Source organism: Labeo rohita, chromosome 13 (genome assembly GCF_022985175.1).
Source record: "Labeo rohita strain BAU-BD-2019 chromosome 13, IGBB_LRoh.1.0, whole genome shotgun sequence".
Taxonomy (NCBI): domain Eukaryota; kingdom Metazoa; phylum Chordata; class Actinopteri; order Cypriniformes; family Cyprinidae; genus Labeo; species Labeo rohita.
Genome location: NC_066881.1, coordinates 4,528,459 through 4,549,053, shown reverse-complemented (window position 1 = coordinate 4,549,053; position 20,595 = coordinate 4,528,459). Strand labels below are relative to the sequence as shown.

The 20,595-nt window shown below is 35.7% G+C and overlaps 1 protein-coding gene and 1 long non-coding RNA gene across 6 annotated transcripts in view; one reads left to right on the top strand and one right to left on the bottom strand.

The window, feature by feature from the left end:
- Positions 1-20,595, bottom strand: part of pde10a (phosphodiesterase 10A) — a 114,869-nt gene that overhangs the window by 23,878 nt on the left and 70,396 nt on the right. For 2 of the 5 annotated variants that reach the window (XR_007828896.1, XM_051125223.1), the window contains exons 3-7: positions 10,084-10,112; positions 5,409-5,532; positions 3,428-3,477; positions 2,446-2,586; positions 400-555 (exon numbers count right to left, since the gene is read on the bottom strand). Coding sequence is in view for 4 of the 5 variants with exons in the window: in XM_051125223.1 (XP_050981180.1) it covers positions 400-555; positions 2,446-2,586; positions 3,428-3,477; positions 5,409-5,532; positions 10,084-10,112 (500 nt within the window). In the remaining variant the exon portion in view is untranslated. The remainder of the gene's footprint in view (positions 1-399; positions 556-2,445; positions 2,587-3,427; positions 3,478-5,408; positions 5,533-10,083; positions 10,113-20,595) is intronic. The other 3 variants (XM_051125225.1, XM_051125226.1, XM_051125227.1) reach the window with 2 other exon arrangements.
- LOC127174706 (uncharacterized) lies at positions 12,167-13,288 on the top strand. Its single transcript, XR_007828897.1, has 2 exons — positions 12,167-12,251; positions 12,511-13,288. It is a non-coding gene; the product is annotated as an uncharacterized LOC127174706 (long non-coding RNA).

The window sequence follows — 20,595 nt, the reverse complement described above, 5'->3', positions numbered from 1 at the left end:
GTGACCACACCTTTAGACAGGAAGAGACTGTCTGACCAATATGTGAAGTGACCAATTACATTACATATTGTTTTTTTTGTTTGTTTGTTTGTTTGTTTGTTTTTTTGGCCAGTTAAGTGGTGGTTTTATCTGAATGGATGGACTAAAATCAGACTCAGTTTCAGTCAATTTTTCATTCACACTATTGTGAAGATAAAATTAAGTGTATATTTACATGAGAAATTCTCATCGGTCAAAACATTAAATGTGGCAACTGAGGCATCCCACAGATGAACAGAATATTCCTAGAATATTCCTTTACTAGTCCTGAGGACAAAGTGCAGCCTGGCTAAATAAACCGAGAGCAGAGGCACATGGGTAGACGTGTAACAAATACCAGCACTTTCTCCCTTAGAGTACCTCCTGGTGGCTGAGGTTGAAGGGCTCTCTGCCCAAGTGCCGGTGCAGCTCCAGGATAGCGATGAGGTCTCCGATGGCGGTGAGGATGGGTAGACACAAAACAGAATGTACACGAATCCCTGAGTCCTGCCCTGTGCCATGAGGGAACCGCTCATCCTGCAAGAAAAACAGAGCACACTGGGATTCACGCCAGTCCAGGGGGAGGAGTTTATATATACATACATTCACTGAATGTGCTGTTCTTCAAACACTCCTAATCTTGAAAGTCTATAAATAAAGTTTTAATAATAAAATAATAAAATGTATGGTTTCTGGCCTTCTAATTGAAATCATCTTTTTTTTTAATCCATGCATGTATGCATGTGAGCAATGTGTGTAAAATTTCTTTAACCAGCGTTCGTACAGATACTGTAAAATGAAATTCCAGGACTTTCAAGGACTTTTCAAGCACTACTTTTTTGATTTTCAAGGACTTCAGAGAGCTCACTTATCAAACAACATTGTATCTTTCAAATTCTTAAAAAAGATAAATAGATAAAATCATACTAATAAAATGATATGCGAAGTTCCGATCTAAATCAAATGATTCACGCTCCGTGCTCCGAAGTTCCGTTCTAAACAAAAGATTCACAAACCCGCTCCGAAGTTCCGATGTAAATCAAATGATTCGCGATCCACGCTCCGAAGTTCCGATCCGAAGCAAAAGATACACGACCCTGTTCCGAAGTTCCAGTCTAAATCAAATGATTCACGATTCATGCTCCGAAGTTCCGATCTAAAGCAAAAGATTCACAAACCCGCTCCTAAGTTCTGATGTAACTCAAATGATTTGTGATCCACGCTCTGAAGTTCCGATTTGAAGCAAAAGATTCATGAACCTGCGCCGAAGCTCCGATCTAAATCAAACGATTCACAATCCATGCTTCGAAGTTCCAATCTGAAGCAAAAGATTCACAAACCCTCTCAGAAGTTCCGATCTAAATCAAGTGATTCGCGATTGACGCTCTGAAGTTCAGATCTAAATCAAATGACAAATCATCATTTCACATCAGGACTCGGAGTGTGGACTGCGAATCATTTATTCAGGGTTTGATTTACAAACCTGCTCCAAAGTCCTAATCTGAATCAAAAGATTCATGATACGCAATCCGGTCGGAGCCCTTTGAAAAAGTGAATCATTTTGCAACACAATGGTTTAACTGATTCTGAGTTTCAAAAAGCTCCTTGAAAATCATTAAAAGCAATGCTGAAGTTCGAAAAGAAATGGCTTCTTCAATTTGATCTGGTTTTTGCTAGTAAATCGCTTAAAATGAATGATCAAAGTCATGAGTTTGAATTAACTGAAGCGGTTCTGGCGTAAATGACCTACTTAATTGCTTCGATTCTGTTCGATCTGTTCCTCTTTTCATGTTTACATGACAATGTCAGTACTACTACTGGTTTAGCTCACTAGTTTTATGACATTAACTGAAATATGCAAAAATAAAAGTATGCTGTTTTTTTTAATTTTGCATGAAAGATATGTGCTTATTGAAAAGAATGAAACACTTATTTCATGGATAGATTGCGTTTCAATAATTCAATAATTGCTATTTTGCAATAGAAGATCTTTTGAAAATAAAGTATAAAGGATTTTTTACAACATATTTTACTGTCATTTAACTGTTGCTGAAGTATAGCTTCAAGCTTACAGCTGAATGGTGTGTGATAGTGAACATTCAAAATGACGTGCAGCTTAATTGCTCCCTGTGTCTGACAAACTGGATGTGGCATGACACATTATTGGTCTCTTCCAGTGTAGACATGATGTAAGTGCAGTGGCACATCTCACATACAGTCTCAGTAATTTCATAAACTATGCAACATTTAAGCATTTGCTAAAAATAACATAATTTACTTTTGTAAAATTTTATGAATTATTAATTCAGTGAAATTATTTAGTTTTTAAATAAAATTATTTATTAGTTTTTTTTATTTTTTATTATTATTTATTTCATTTATTATTTTTTCAAAATAGTGAACATAGCAAAACAGCATGCTGCTCACCCCCATGATGTCCTCTACAAGTAGTGTCTTGCGTGTCTTTGCAACGTGAGCCGCGATGGTGGTCCCAAATGTGATGGGACCAGAGGGGATGAGCCCAGGAAGCCCCTCTTTTGCCCCCGTCGGAGTGAACAAACATAAACTCTGTGACAGAGAAAGCAACATTAACAAAACAGCATGACGTTAAGGAAAACGTCCTGATTGGTCACTGTAACTATAATATTTGTCTATTTAGGGTACATTACAGTTCTTATTATATGTTCCTACCATTGCTAACATACAATACTTGCATGAAAAAAAGCCAAATACTGTCAAATAAGATATAAAATATTTACAGTTAAACTTAGACAAGCAGTACCCAATAAAATTGCCAGTTATATAAAATGAAAATAACAAAAATAATAAATAAATAAAAACACCATAGGTGGTTGTATCCATTCATTACTTTCCACATACTTCTAAATCAGGCAAAACTGTGTTATCTGATTGGTCACAATTCTAGCCATCCGAGTAAAACCACTGAAGTGGATAAAAGAGAGGAAATGAGCATAGCAGGGGTCTCAAGTGTTTTAATGCTATAGAAATTCCAGGCCATTTTGAGACAAACAGAACATGTAGATGACCAATCAAAGGTTTGCACTCACTTGGCTGAGTTTACGTTTCTCATGATCTTAAGAACCTTTTGATCTAAAGACCTCTAATGCTTCAGTGCTTAGAAATTACTTTTGTAGACAAATTATAGATTGTTCCTAGTTTTAGCATCTGAGCAAAAACTGGATTCTTTGAGGAATCTAAAATATAAAATAGCTTTTTTTTATTTATCTATTAATTTTAATGGTCACTAAATTATTTACTTCTTTCATTCTTCCCTAAATCAATGTTGTAGTTACTATACTATTATTTTAAAATGTGTTGTGTCAAAAGTTTTGACTGTTTTGTGTGTGTGTGTGTGTGTGTGTTTTAGTGTATTTCTGAAAATACTTACATTGTTGCATTCTCCAAGGAAGTAAAGTGCAAATCCATCAGCTTTTGTGGCTGTGAAAAAATAAATAAACAAATAAAATACATTAAAACTCATAAAAAGTGTCACAAACTGATGTATCATGTGTTAGACAGAGATATTCAGAATGGTACAGTCCCAAAACATTTAATTGGACAAAAATGCACTCAGACTCAGATTAATTCAGAAATAGATTCTGAATCTTTTTATGGCATTTTAGGAAAAAAAGTAATAGCAAATCGTTAATACATAGCTAATGCTTTTAACAGATACAATGGTACTTGATTTGAAGAAGACCCAAGAATTCCAAAGGAGCAATGCAAAGAAAAAACAACAACAAAAAATCTGTGGTGTTTGCACCAGGACTTGGAGCTAAATTACAGATAAAACCCTGATAGCACGTATACATCACGGAAACGTCTATTTGACGTCTGTATTTACATCTGGAAGAGTTTTTTTTTTTTTTTTTTTTTTTTTTTTACAGTATTTGCTCATCTGCAATACGTCTATAGGACGTTTCCTATCAGATGTCAAACAGATGTCTATTAGATGTCTTTAAGATGTTTATGATTTAGAATGTATGTAAAACTGACATCTTACAGACGTCTGTCAGATGTTTGTATGCAGTAGATGCTTTCCAGATCAAGTGATCTTTAACAGACATCTTGCAGACGTACATGTGCTATCTGGGAAATGACAAAATTGCCCTAGAACCTGATGGCACAGGTACATCTCGGAGACGTCTATTTGACGTCTGCATTTACATCTGCAAGACATACTTTTTAGATTGTTTGCTCATCTGCAATACGTCTGTAGGACGTTTCCTATCAGATGTCAAACAGATGTCTATTAGATGTCTTTAAGATGTTCATGATTTAGAATGTATGTACAATTGAAAAGTGTTATTAGTTTTTTATTTTAGATTTTTTGTAAGTTTAAGTAATTTTGTTGTGTTTTGTCATTTGCATTAGTTTTTTAAAACATGTTCATACAGCGGGTAAAATAAGTATTGCACCATTTTTCCCGGGAAATATATTTGTTGTTGTATATTTGTTTTGCTGTTGACTTGAAATTTTTTACCAGATGTCAGTAACAACCCAAGTAATCCATACATAAGAAAAATACAACTAAAAAATTTAGTTTCCAGAATTTAATACATTTTTATTTTCATTTTACTTATTTTATCACACTATAATCTAAACAATAAAAATGAGAAATGTTACCTTGGCAACTAGCTGAATTTTTTTTATATTTTGTTTTATTTAAATTAAAATTTTCAATTAATGTTTTATTTAAAGTAACTTTTTTTAATGATTTAGTGAACTATAATAACCCATAGTTTGAAAACAAACCAGGTACAAAAATGCCCTTGAAAATTCATATCCAAATATTACTTCTTAATAACAAAACTGAGTTTTTGAAAGTGAAGCGCACATGTTTGAGTTAGGTGTGCAGTGGCGAGTGCTGGTGTGTGTGAGGCATGCAGGGGGCCGGACTGAATCCCAGCGCTCTGCAGTGCTGCAGCATGCAGATGAAGCGTGGGTGGATGGGAAGTGACAGGCTGAGCGCTGCTCCATCAGCGTGTGTGCGGGGGAGAAAGATGGGGAACACCCGTACTTAGACCTTTTAACCTGGATTCACTACACCTCCATCTGGAAGTCTCGTTACAGGCTTTCTTTTATGTTTCAGCTGCGCAGCACTGCGCTATTTATGCAGACAGTGTGAGCACTTGTTATTATAGCTGCCTAATATACTAATACATTATGTTTATTGCAAGTTTGGAAATACTGTACACTGTCTGCCATTTGATAAAATTCTCAGTAACATTTTACACATAAGGTTTGATGATATTAATTAAAACAGTTACTTAAGAGTTATTAAGTGTTATGAATGGCTGGACTACCGTTCACCTGGGTAATCTGGGTAACATGCTGAGTTTGTGTGAATGAGACAGAAAGACTCTGACCTGTTTTGATGATGTTGCACAACTCATAGAGCAGTAGTTTGTTGTCTCCTCCAGTGTCCAGCCGCTGCTCCATGTAGCTGTTGAGCTCATATACGACGCTCTGCATATTCGTGTCCTGGTACTGCTGGACACAAGAAAGACACACACATGCACATGCACTGTATACTACACAATTAGACAGAAGTACATGGAGATCTTCTAATTAGATACTATTAAGTTTGCTATTCACTAATATTATGAAAAACAGAAAAAATAGCAATTAGAAGGTGGTGTCCATATTGTAGGTCAGAGGTTTTCCTGTGAGCACCCTCAACACTGCACATTTTCTGTGTCTCCCTCATCTATCACACCTGATTCATTAGTAGAGTCAGCAAGACCTGAAATGGGTGTGTCAGATATGAGAGACCTACGAAATGTGCAGTGTTGGGGGTGCTCGCAGGACTGGTTTAAAAACCACTCTTGTAGGCCATAGAATGGACATACACTATACTGTTCAAAAGTCTCTTATGCTAACTAATGCTGCATTTATTTGATAAAAAATACTTTACAAACAGTAATGTAAAATGTTTTTATAATTAAACATTTCATAATAATGTACAATAATTTTATATTTAATATATGAAGAGTTCATTTGCAAAAACAGATAACTCAATTTTTAAACTTTCTTTTTTTTTCATTGTGCTTTCCAATTAATCTCAATAAAACTGCAGTTGGGTTATTTTTATTTAAGTAAAATAACTTTAAAAAAACAAAGTAAAAAAAAAAAAAAAAAAAAAAAAAGAAAAGAAAAACAGCACATACAAATTTTTGTATCAAAGTGATAAAATGTTGCAACATGTTAGAACTGAATGTTACTAAATAAAACTAAAACTAAAAAAAAAAAAAAAAAAAAAAAACAAAAAAAAAAAAAAAGACAGTATAGGTTAAAAGTGTTTTAATGTTTTATGGCGTACTAAATCATACTCTGACTTAATGCTGTCAACAATGAAACCACTTAAAAGTGTTTGCCAGGTGACTTTTTAAGCATATAATACCAAATTATTGTTTTAAGTGTAAAAATATAGCAGAAGTAGCAGCGACATTCAAAAAAAAAAATAAAAAAAATGTGACAAGGTTCCTGAAATAATCAGGTTTTCACTTTGTTTCCATTAAATGATGAGTGAATTTTTGCTAGAAAAAGCTGGAAAAATACCATGCAAGTGTCTCAGAGCTGGCAAAAGCTATAAAAAAAAGAGTGACTGTTTATCTCACAGAGTACAACACAGCCTGCGGAAGTGGCATGCATGGTTGTTGTCACCACTAGAATTACCTACTGTTGCCAAAGCACAATAAACTCATTTAACCTCTTCCAAGGTCCATATTTACAAAATATAGACTTCTGGGAATACTCTGGTCTCATAAGACCAAGTCAATCATTTCGGATCCAAAAGCATCCAAAATGTTCTGGTGTTGCTAGAGGAGGAGTACAGTGAGAAGTGCCTGCTTCTCACAGTGACATTCAGTTGTAGTAAAGCTCTTATATAGGGATGTATGAGTGCTAAAGGTGTGAGGGAGTTGTGCTTTATCAGTGCTGTCATGAATTCACACACCACTGTGTGATGGAATACAAAAAAATGAAACAGAAGATTCTACCCTCTCCTCATTTTGTGCATTATTGGGCATTTTTTCAGCATGACAATGAAGATATTCATTCTCCCAAGGTAAAAAAAAATCCTTCAGTGGACATGTATTTCACTCAATCTTAACACTCTTGAGTGGCTGTGGGGGATTCTGTGAAGACGAGCTAGGCAAAACTCCCCATTAAAGACCAGGGCATTTAAAGAAGTCATCCTCCAGGAGTTACACAGGACAGATGTGACACTTTGTTATGAACTTGTACGCTCAGTGCCAAGAAGGGTCAGAGCAGTATACTTAAATTCTTGAGGACATGCTAAGTGCTAGAATATTATACATTTTCTGAATTAAATCTAGGGTGTACTAATTTCTGCAATCCTTCATTTAAACAAAATTGGCTCATTTACTTATTTTACAAAAAATATTGGCATATATTTTGTGGTTTTTATTAAGTATGTTTAATATATTTAAATGTTCCCATCTTTCCATGAAATATATTAGTGATCATTAAGAAAATACATCTTTTATATTTATTCAGAGGGGGTGTTCTCATTTATGCTGTTTTTGGCTATTTTTGGATGATCCACTTAAATTAAAGTTTCTGTACTTCATCTTTATGAGGTATATTTATCCGTCCATACAAAAGACTCAATTTTAGTTTAGTGACCAATTCTCACTATTAACTAGTTACTTATTAGCGTACATATTACTAACATATTGGCTGTTTATTAGTACTTATAAAGCACACATTAGTGCCTTATTCTGCATGGCCATATATCCCTTAATTCCATACCTAAACCTAACTTCATTATTAACTATTAATAATAAGCAGTCAACTAGGAGTTTAACAAGGCAAAAGTCGTACTTAATAGTCATTTATTAGTAACAATTGGATCTTAAAATTAAGTGTGACCAAATTTTGCCAAAAGAAGAACGCAGTGTTCTTCACAGAATTCTGTAGCTTTTCCTCTCACAATATGCACTTAAAATGCGTGGTCCGTGTATAATAGAGAAATCCATTCTAAATCAAACTTTTACATATTTTAAATGGAGAGTGTCAAGCGAGGCCGAAGCAAGGATGTCTATTTCTGTCCCTGTGTGAAAGGTCAGAGTAGGCCGGTGGATGAGGGGTGTGTGAGGTGCTCCCCCACGGGAACGGCTCCCTACACATCCTGTTTATGCAGACGAACATGTGACGCACTGAGGACAGGCAAAGTCCCTGCTGTCCTTCTCCAAAAAGTCCTTGTTTCCACAGCCCGCCCTCCCTGTCCTCTCGGACCCCGACCCTGTCTCCATTGTGTTCTGCTGTATGTCCCTCTCTGCTGGCCCTGTTTAACTTCTTCATCTCTGTCCCCTAAATCAGCAGGCCTTAGTGCGGAGCAGAGTGTGTGTTGGTGCTATATCAGCCCATTAAAGTGGCAATGATCTCATTAAGAGGTCACTGCCTCTGCTCATATAAATCTGTCACAGGGTTTGCGTTCTCTATGTCATTTGTCATTTAACAGACACTTTCATATTTAGCAGCTGTAATCATGTATGTGTGCTGCTGAGAGATTATTAGCAGAAACTTTTCAATGAGGTGTTCCATGAGCGCTTCTCCCCTGATAACTGTCCCCACTTGGGACACACTGCCTGTTGGCATGAACGTTCAGACTTTGATAAAGGGGTCACATATTATTTAAAAATAAAAAATAAATCCCTCCCCTCTGAGATCCACTTTATTTGTAACATTGATTTCTCATAATTTGAATGCTTTAAGGTTAAACCTATAAAGCCTGCTGTATCATATTTGAAATGCACATTTTCAAATAATCAACATGTTTAAAAAACTTTGCTGAAAAACCTGTTGTACACAATTTGCCACATGAAAGTGAAAAGGCCATTTAATATAATTTCCCTTCAAGCTGTGTTTAAACTAATAACTTTTATATTGTTAATATTTCAAGATGAACATTGCTAGGTAGAAGCAGCTCATCTTGATCTGCTTGATTATCCACACACCAATTTATTTTTATTTTTTTTTATAAACCATTAAGAAATTTCAAAAGTTCAAATGTGAGTATCAAATATGACACATCAGGCTTTTGGCTCTCTCAATTATAATTGTATTGCATTGTATTATACAGTTGAGGTCAAAAGTTCACATACACCACGCAGAATCTGCAAAATGTTAATTATTTTACCAAAAGAAGATGGATCATACAAAATGCATGTTAGTACTGACCTGAATAAGATATTTCAGATAAAAGACATTTACATATAGTCGACAAGAGACAATATTAGTTGAATTTATAAAAAGTTTACATACACCTGATTCCTAATACTGTGTTGTTACCTGAATTATCCACAGCTGTTTTTCTGTTGTTTTTTTTAGTTAAACGATGCATTAAGAGCCAGGGGTGTAAACTTTTGAACAGAATAAAGATGTGCACATTTTTCTTATTTTGCCTATTTTTTTTTTTTTTCCATTTAGTCCTGCCCTTCAGAAGCTACAGAAGATACTTACATGTTTCCCAGAAGACAAAATAAGTTAAATTTACCCTGACCTTCAAATTTAAAAAGTATTATTTTCTCTTGTTGACTATATGTAAACATATTTTATGTGAAATATCTTGTTCAGGTCAGTACTGAAAAAAAAAAAACATGCATTTTGTATGATCCCTCTTATTTTGGTAAAATAATTAACATTTTGCAGATTCTTTTGACCTCAGCTGTGTATAATAAAACTGAGCATCTTACATATCTAAGACATATTACTGGGAGATATGGAGTGACAACTGATATTTACATGCATTTTATGTAAGTCTGTTATACTGTTATAAAAATCTCACTGATTTACATTACAAGCCATCAAAATTTAATCTCACTTTGTTTTTATCACTATATCATGGGCCATAAATCTTGATGCATCAAATATATTATTTTTCTCAAATGTAATATTTTTATCAAAAATATATTTTGTCTAAAGGTTCAATAACCTGATCCATTTAAAACAATGATTTTATTTTTTAGGCTTTAAAGAAACACACATAAACACACACAAAAGCGATGCCTCACTTACCCTGCTAACTTCTTTAGCTGAAGACTCATCTGTTAAAATACAAAAGAAACCCATGTTAAAACTGATGAAGGCAAACGTACTGTAACAGTGTCACTTTCATGGATGATTGGACAGAATGCCTTTTCATTTGAAGAAAGCATGCCTTATTTTGACTTATTATATGTCCCATATTTGCCTTAGTCTTGTGCATCTTACTTATTTATTTATTTATTTATTTATTTAATGTTTAGGTTGTGTATTTAATTAGATGAACCAAATTAGTTAAAGGAATAGAAAAGAAAAATAGTAATCAAACCTGCCCAAATGAGCAACGCCTCCTACACAAACACACAAACACAAATTTTGGGCTAATGAGACCCGAACAGAACATAATAAGAAACCAAGCAACTAACAAAATGTTCTGTCACTTTCCAATTGTCACATTTGCAGCTGATTAAGACAAAAACAGTTTTTTCCCCTGCCTGGTTGGAACACAGTGTTAAGGGAACATTCAATGAGTAACTCATGCAGCCAAACTGACAATTTTCCACTTCAGTGATGAGCGTTCTTTCTAAGCTATGCAAGCTTCAAAGTAAAAATCTGAGTTTTTATAAACGGAAACCCAAGCCCTGGCATGTACTTTAAATGCAAGGCTGCAAAAGATAGAATGACTTGCAAAAGCTCCACGTACAAACAAATGACATACAGACACAGTTATGAACACATGCAGACGAATAGGGATAAAATAAGAGAACTTGTGAATTTGCCATCTCCCCTTGTTCTCCTGAGAGAACACCTGTATCTGAGGTCAGCATGTTTGCAAAAACCAGACGATGTTCAGCAAACTCTTTCTCAGCGGCTTCCCCCATTCAGAAAGAAGTTCAGGCAGTGTGTGGAACACAGGAAGTGATGCACATAAACACAGCCCTGTAGGACCTCTCAGAGGAGACTGTGCAAACATTACAGCTCATTCGCAGCAGAAGCAATGTCACAAATGTCAGACTGCTCACAGGTACAGTTGTGCACATAAAATTGCATTCAGTTTTTTGTGATCCTTTTACGACACATTTTGGTATGCTTAGAATATACAAAACTTGGAAGTACAGACTGATCGACTGATCAGCCCTCGACTGATCAAAACTGCATAGCAGGTACTTGTCGTGAGCACCTTTCTGAAATGTAAAATGATGACTGGGTCACTCTATATAACAGTAGATCACAAACAGGGGACCAAGACCGGCTAAAACTATGAAAGATATAAAAACTATTATTTCACTAGAGTTTTGTCACCCTTGTCATATCAGTTCAGTAATATTACTAACTACACAGACACTATTGGGTGAGAACAAAAATTGAAGTGTACTGAGCTGATAATGACACTAACTTTGTAAAATCGCAGTGAATAAATACTGAACTGACCTGAGCTGATTAATGACACTATGGCCTTTTGTAGAGCTGCTTATAGCTGAAATTGAATCAGTTTTATTGACAAATCTGACAACATTAAAAGGATAGTTCACCCAAAAATAAAAATGTCACCATAATGTAAGCTGTCAAGCTATCCTAGTTGTATATGACTTTCTTCTTTCAGACGATTGCAATCAAAGTTATATTAAACAAATGTCCTGGCTCTTTCACACTTCATAATGACAGTGAATGGCTGTTGTTTTTTTTAAAGTCCAATAAATTGCATCCATCCATCCTAAAAAGTACTCCACATGGCTCTAGGGGGATATTAAAGGCCTTCTGAAATGATTCAATGTCTTTGTGTATGAAAAATATCCATATTTAAAACTTTCTAAACTGTAATCTTTAGTTTCCGCTAACTGCTGTTTGCACGTTCACAAGAGAGTGGCATTCCAGCGGATGACGTAGGTGTAGCATAAACTCCGGTGAAAATATGCTAGTATGACACACTCTTAACCCGGATTTTGTCTAAACCAAAAAATGTAAGCAGTCATTACGTATTCTTTATTGTTTTTTTAAAAAAAGTTGTCACTGCTAAAAAATAGTAGTTGTTTGCACTATTTAGACAAATAATTGACTACACTGATCAAGTTAAGAAGACATCACTCAGTATGTTACGTTTTTGAAAAGGGGGGAGGGGCTTTTTGAAGCAGGTCGCGTGAACAGAGCTGCTTCACTGAAGAGACGCGCCAACGGTTAATCTTTGAAAACAACGTGAATCGGTGAGTTTATAAAGAGTATTGTAAAAACATTTTGCAATATTACTGTTTTTTTCTGTATTTTTGATCAAAGCATTACAAGTCTTACTGATCCCAAACTTTTGACCGTGTGAGTGATATTTATTTATTTATTTTTTTTTAAACTAACCCTTTTAATGAAGTGTTGAAAAAGCAGTCATAACCAATTCATACATTAGACTATTTGTTTAACATAATTAATAGTTATTTAATGACTAATGTCTTGAATGTGTTCTGTTGTTAGGACTCTGCTGATGATCATGTGTTCCAAGACCTTGACCTTGGAATCCTCCTTGTTGAGCGTGAAGGTGCTGTGTCTCCGTCCTCTCTGCATCTCAATCCAGCCTCATTTAAGATTGTCATCGAGGGAGAAGTTGTGATGAAAAGCATTAAAGACTTGCCAAAGGCTATGTGCCTTCTCTTTGGACTTACATATGCACTTCATCTAAGCTACCCCAAACCAATGAAGAACACATTTCAGTTCATCCAGCAGGTACTTCTAATGTTGGGCCACACTGACTTGAAGCCCAGGTTACATTAAAGAACCAGCTTGCAATTTAATTTTGACAGGAGTGGCTGTTTACTGTTCTTGATGTGCACAATTAATCTCTGAGGTGATTCTCTTGTTCCAAATATCCTGTCATTGCTGTAAGTTAAATTAAACCAGTTAAATTGAAAGAGGTTAAAAGAGAAAGAGGTTAAAAGAGAAAATAAAGAGTTAAATTGTACCAGTTTTCTGTGGTAAAAATGTTTAAAATTCACAGGAGTCATCTTTGTTTCAAAGAGTTGACTCAAGTTTTAATGCTTATCTAGTTTCAATGCATGTTTAGTCATTCAGAGGGATATGGCATATTGTTGAATACTATGTGTTCATGTTACTGTAAGCAATCTGTACAGTTGTTGACTAGCAAATAAGAATTGTATGTCAAAAAAATGTTACTTGTCTTTTGTATGACAAGTTCATACATGGAGGAATACACTGTACTGCTTGTTTTTATGAGCAATAAAAACATTGGAATGCGGTTAGTTTATTTCTTTAACTAGTATTATTTCTTAATTTTAAGGCATTATGTAATATATCATTTATCAATAGAATTAATATTCAATAAGATTTTTTAATATAAATTGTACACCAAAAAAAAAAAAATAGTGTGAACTAATGGTTTTCAGTAAAGACTACTAATGCAAACCTGATTTGTCTGTTGCACCCACTAACATTTTTATGTTTACAAAGCTTAACCCGTTTAGTTTTAGATTTGTAAAAACTAATCTTGTTTAGTGCAACGGGTTTCCACGCAATTTTCTAGTAAAGTCAACTAATTCGGGTTAAGAGTGCAGTTAGCAGAAGCTAGAGATTGTGTTTTTTTAAGTTTTAAATATGGATGTTTTTCTAACACAACCATATCGATTCACTTCAGAAAGCCTTTATCAACCCCTGAAGCTATATGGAGTACATTTTATAATGGATAGATGCACTTTATTGGGCTTCAAAATCTCAACAGCCATTCACTACCATTATAAAGCTTAGAAGAGCCAGGACATTTTTTTTTTTTAAATATAACTCTGCTTGTATTCATCTGAAAGAAGAAAGTCATATACAATGGCTTGAGGATGTGTTAATCATGGGTTTATTTTCATCTCTTTAACACTTTTATTTTCCTGTTTATTGTTGTGAAGCTCCCCAAGTCCTCAAGAAAGCAAGTAAACGTGAGATGTGCCATTTGGGACAGGGCCCAACTGTGTTTCATATTTCCTTGTCCTGTAGCTCTTAGTGTGAATGGACATTTAGACTAGAGGACAGATCAGCAGTTCTAACTCTCATAAGCAGAACCATGCTGGGTGATGCGATAGCACTTTCTGACTGATGACACAGACAAACAAGAAGAAAGATGGTGTGGGAGGCACTGTTCCCCACGTCAGATCACTTGTATCAGCTCGCCTAAATATGGTTGATATATTACAGTCCAGTATGGATCGATTTGCGGGTGGATAAAGGCAGCCGTACACAGGACAGCAGCGCAGTGCCATTATAAAGCATCTGATGGCGTCCTGCTGTGTCAAAACTGCTGATCTCCTTGATTCCCTCTTGACATTAGCAGGCACTGTGCCTAAACAGCCATTCATATCATCTTGTAAATCTGACACTGTGCACTTTCAACAAAATCCACGTCCTTTGCTGTTGGACTCAGGAGAACTGACTGCAGGCCTGCAAGAATGGCAGGGTCTCCTCCCACTGTTGCTTTTACACTACCAGATCTCCTCCTATATTAATCTGGTGCAAAAACATAAAATAACACTTAATTTCAACATTTATTCCCAGAGTATGAAGCGGCTTGACAAATTGGAATTGGAATTTATTTACTAGGGTTTTCTGAGTAACAAAGGCATAGTATAATACAAGTTACTAGATTTTTACAATTAAAATCAATTGTTGTACACAGTAAAGTCTAAACTGTGTTTGTTCAGATGTGTGTTGGTTCAGATGAACACTTCTGTTGCACTTCTCACAAGTGCAACTTGTCACAATACATTATGGGATTTTCTTATATAAATAAATAAATATAATAAAATGTATTTAAAATACATTAATGTCATGCTAAGTAAATACATTTACATATTTATACAAAATATTATTCATAAAATACCCTGCAATTGCACTTTTAGTATACTAAACTAGTATTTTTAAAGTCTGCTAAAGCTGTACTAAGTTTGTACTTAATGCACTTTAATTGTGCAGAAGTAGTGCTATAAAGGTATACTTAAGTATATTTGATTGTGCTAAATTGGAACTATTGCAAGCATACTCATCAATAATGACATTACAACATATTTTAGGCTTAATATTAAGAAATGTGCACTTTGCACAAGTAGTACTCCACATAAAGTTTAATTACAACTTTTATATCAGTACGTCTTGAGCAATATGTCAGTAAATATGTTAATTGACTTGAACTTATAAAATAAATGAATTTTAAATATATTACTTTTTTTTTTTTTTACTAGGGAAAGGTTTTGAAAGCAGACCTGTGACGTCTCCAAATGCTGTTAAACTTTATTTCGATAGTCCACTTCTGACATTGTAGTATCTGCAACTAAATGTCAGCTCTCATTAATTTTAACCAAACTGTATGTCAACCAGCTCTCATTAGAGTAGTAGTAAGACTGTTATGGTTAGGGTTAGACAAACAACTTGACATGTAGTTACAAAGTTATTAATAGTTGGCAGAATGTCTGTTGGGGGATCAAAAAAGTGTTAGCAGATATTAAGCAGACAGTCTACTAATATTTTAATGACTGCTAGTTTACATATAGTTGCAAAGTTACTTATAGTTAGTGGATTTTCTAAAGTGGCCTATAAAAATAAAGTACAACCTAAAATGCTGCATACAAAGGAAGATCTCTAGGTTTTAGAACAGAGCCTACAAGTGTCTCTGTGCCCAGGTTCTGCTGGGCAGCTAAGGGAGGGCTATATTCCACTTTGCGCCACAGGCTACCTATGCTCACGTCATACTCCTTCCATTTCTGGTATTCCCAGATGGAAATGTTTGGTAATCAATGCAGGGACTTGCAGATGTGTTTCTGTCCAGTTCTCTGTGGGCAAATATCAGCTCCAGATCCTTTGTGTAAACTGGAAAGAAAACTCTCAATCCAGCATGAAAACTATATCACATATGTATATTCATATATAGTATGAATATCAGCAGTTTGATCTTACGTCAATAAGTATCTTATTGTGGTGATCAAAAATCATGTTTACAGTAATGCACTTATAATAAGGCAAGGCATTACACCCAATTCCATATAAATTATTCTCAGTAGCTGCAGCATGCCACAGATGCTGTCAATAGAGCTTAACTTGTATTGAACACAGAACTTTCCTTTCAACCAATACTTACATTTTATCCTAGCAGACACAGCTATGTAAGCCATTCATACACAGATTTTCCTACTGTGACTTTATGGAGCTTTCAGAACATCTTTTTTGAGCCAACGAGGTCTGAATACCTGAAGAAAGCTGTTAGAGTTCCCATTTATCTCAATGAAAGCTGCTTGGCTGGTGCATTTAGCCCCTGAACTACACAACCTAGACAATGGGCACACCGTTACGGAAACAACAGATCAAAGCAAAGCAAAACAAAACAAAAAAGTGTTGTTTTATGTTGAATAATGGATTAATGGTTTAATAATGGCATGCTGGGAAATGCACCACACAGAACCAAATAAACTTACAAAATGGCAAATTCGATTATACCGTAACTAATTTGATTAATTAAGTGAATTTATTAATGAATTTTTAGAAATTCTTAGAAATGCATCCAGACGTTCCCTGTCTGGCACTGAGCTGAACACAACCTACACATTCAAGTAGTCTCCTCTTCTGTTATTGAATTACAGCACATTTCAGGATTTTCTAGCCGCACGTCATCGGCGGCTCTCCTGTATGACTGGGGTCATCAAGGCCACTAGGCTGAAGACAGACTGAATGAGTAGGTTGTGAATCAAGCTGTGCATGTGTGTGTGACAGTGGAGCACATGATCTGTCCAGATGTGGGATTTCTCTTGAGCCAGAGAAAGGTTTGGGATTTATCAATTACTCGATTGCATGTGTGTGAGAAGAAAACAGCGCCAGGGGAACACTAGGTGGGAATGAGGTGGAGGGAGCTGACGTCACTGGGGCCTTGGGGGTCCTTGTTAGTCTCAACCAAAGCACAGACACATCATTACACACTGCACACACACAATATCACACAAACAGTGATGCATCATTAGTAGAACTCGATAATATTTAGAGTTAGGGATTTGAACAAACCACTACGCCCAAGTATTAAAGGGGTCCTATTATGGTCTTTTACAAAGTCTTGATTTTGTGGTGGGGGTGTACTAGAACATGCTTTCATGCTTGGTGGTTCAAAAAACGCATGATTTTCAACATAATTTACATTATTACAACACATTTCTCCCAGCCTGGTACATAAGGTTCGATTAGTTCTGGGTTTAATGAAGGCCCGCCTTCCAAAAAAGGAAATGTGTTGTGATTGGTTAGCTGTCCCACTGTGTTGTGATTGGCGAACAGCTTAGACTGTATTTTAGTACTGCCACGCCCCTTGTCGAAGAAGCAAGTTCCGTGTACAACTGTTAGTGCAAGCTAGATTAAAATGATTCTTAAATTTTAAATATGGATATTTTTCTTACAAAAACGCATTGATTTGCTACAGGAGGCCTTTATTAACCCCCCCGGAGCCATGTGAGGCACTTTTTATTATGGATGGATGCATATCATTGGACTTGTTTTGGACTGATGAGGAGAAACACCCGTCTATGCCGTTCTAAAGCTTGGGAGTGCCAGGATAAATGTTAATATAACTCCAATTGCATTCGTCTAAAAGAAGGAAGTCATATACACCTAGGATGCATGGAGGGTAAGTAAATAATACGCTACAGTAGTGTCGGGTCCTATCATCAGCCTGCGAGGTCGCCAATACATAATATTATCGTGCTAATGTATTTAATTATTTACATGCATTGCCTGAAACCAGCTCCAGCATAAGGCTAAAAGCAGCCTAACATTATCAAAGAACATCATCGCTGATTAGCCTAGCCTATTCTACTGCAAGCTTATGCATTTTAAAAAACAAACGCTGTAGTCCAAAGGAGCCGTTCGTTGTAGTTCTTGAAAAGGGATTTTTTAAAAAACGAAATATTGTTTTGGAGTGGACTTTGAGATTTGTAAATTTGTAGATCTTTTTTATGACCAAAGATAAACACCACACACTGACTAAAGATCAAAAAGTGAAAAAGCATAATTGCACCCCTTTAAAGCAATAGCTGACCCCAAATTAGAATTCTGTCATCCTTTATTCACCCTCATGTCATTCCAATCCAATGTTACTTCTTTACTGGTCATTTTTTTTCCAACTATGAATGGGGAAAGGAGATTTCAGGGTTCACACAGGACACAAAACACCATAATGTCCTAAAAGAAGTATATATCACTTATTGGTTAAAAGGGATTTACAACAAAGTTACTGAAATAAAACGAAAGACTGAACTAAATAACAATGACACTGTTGTCTTTTATAGAGCTGCTTTCCAGTTAAAATTAAATTTGTTTAAAATTGAGCTTAATTTTACTAAATTAAAGTTGACATATCATGAAAATCTAACTTTTTCCATGCTTAAGTGCTATAATCAGATCCCTAGTGCATGTACCAACCTAGAAAACGTGAAAAAGGACAACCCAGCAACTTTGTTTTGGTAAGCCTTTTTCTGCAAGCATGTGAAAAAATTAGTGCATCAGATTTCACTCCCCCTGTGACGTGGTAAGGGGATCTTATTATAATACTAATGCCTCTTTTTTATTTTGCACATTGTCGTTATTTTTGAAAGCGACAACGGTGTACCAGTTCTAACACCATGACAAAAGTTTGCTAACTGTTCTGTCATTGGCTGCACAGACGATCACAAAACTATTTAGAGTCCCAGCCTCAGATGAGACAAGAGAGCAGTGGATTTATTGATTTATTTATTGTATATTATGCTGCTGCCACAAAGATCTAATATAAGCATGCAATTTATTTCCCAGCTGTTTACTTTCACAGACATAACCGACTGTTTTTGTAACTTCTTTTGTGTGTTTTTAACATAAACTTGCGTGTATTTGACTATTTAAGCAATAAGATATAAAAGAGAACTTAGTTTAGTGCTCACATGCAGTGTGACGGCTGCTTTCTGTGCGCGTGCTTCGGATGTGTGTGCTCAGAAAACCCTGTATCTGAAGTTTAAACTAATATTGTTTAAAACGCAGCACCATAGACATGATAATCAAAACCAAGCCGATGTTTTTCAGCAGAATATCTGAGGTGCGAGCTATAAAGGCACAGTCCCATTCTGGAAAAGGGGGCGGGAAGCAGCAGCTCATTTTCATTTAAAGGGGTCATCGGATGCCCATTTTCCACAAGTTGATATGATTCTTTAGGGTCTTAATGAAAAGTCTATAATATACTTTGGTTAAAAATTCTCAATGGTAGTGTTAAGCAACACCCTTTTTACCTTGCCAAAATCAGCTCTGCAAAAATCATCCCATTCTGGTCGAGGCTGCTTTAAATGCAAATGAGCTCTGCTCGCCCCGCCCCTCTCTTTTCTCTGCTGCTGCCACTTTTTACTTTAACCACATTTAGTGCGTTTAGCCACTAAACTTGCTAACACATTATTAGGAATGGCGATCGCAAAGATTCATAAAAACCCTTATATTCACTTCTGCTGTAAGTGAAGCTGGATCACGAATGATTCGCGTGAACATAGACGGATATATGTAGATCGGGAGGCGCATTCCCTTCACAAACAAACGTAATCCACTGCATCTTCAGCGGCTCAGATGTCGGGAGTGAATGACGACCACTACGTTCATTATCACATCCACCAACACAACATCTCAATCGCTCAGTTGGAGATACTCTTGTCTAACTTACATCTCTGCTCCGGCATCGAAACAAAGAGGGCGGACTGTTACAACTGATCTGAGGTAAGATGCTCACGTCAATCAACTATCATGGGAGCGGCCTCTGTCGGTGTGACGCCACAACAACAGGCATCTGAGAATGGCTCGATTTGAAAAAGGTATGAAAAATTATTTTTACAGATTAATACACTGCCAACACACATTAATGTTCAAACAACATGTAAAAGTGAACTTAGCATCCGATGACCCCTTTAAAGAGACAAGCACCAAAATAGTGTTTCTGCTTCTACTCAAAATGGGCATTTTCAAAACAATATAATAAATGATTGGATATTTTGAGCTGAAACTTCAGAGACACATTCTAGGGACACCCGAGACTTATATTACATATTGTAAAAAGGGGCATAATAGGTCTTCTTTAGCACTTTTTATTTTCCTGTTTATTAATGTATGGCCACTTTTAAACATTAAAATAGTTTAAAATTGTATGAAGTGTTATATAAATAAATGTGATTTGACTTGCACCATATTCCAAGACTTGTGAAGGCACATGATAGCTTTAAATGCAGAACACACTGAAATAAGTTGGCAGTTTCCCCCAAACCTGGAATCCTAGGGGAAACACTGCCAACATATCTTAGAATATAACTACACCTAAAGTACATACAAAATATCCATAGCTTATTTGTTTAAAACAGCTATTACGATACTAGTTTGAATAATTTCAAAGTCAACAAAGAGATAAAGGCTAGTGTGTTGGGAATGTGTGCTTCCAGGGTAAAAACCGTCACAAGACATAAAACATGACCTATCCTGTGTCACCTTCAACAATAAGCACTTTTCATCCTAAATTTCAAACCTTAGAATATA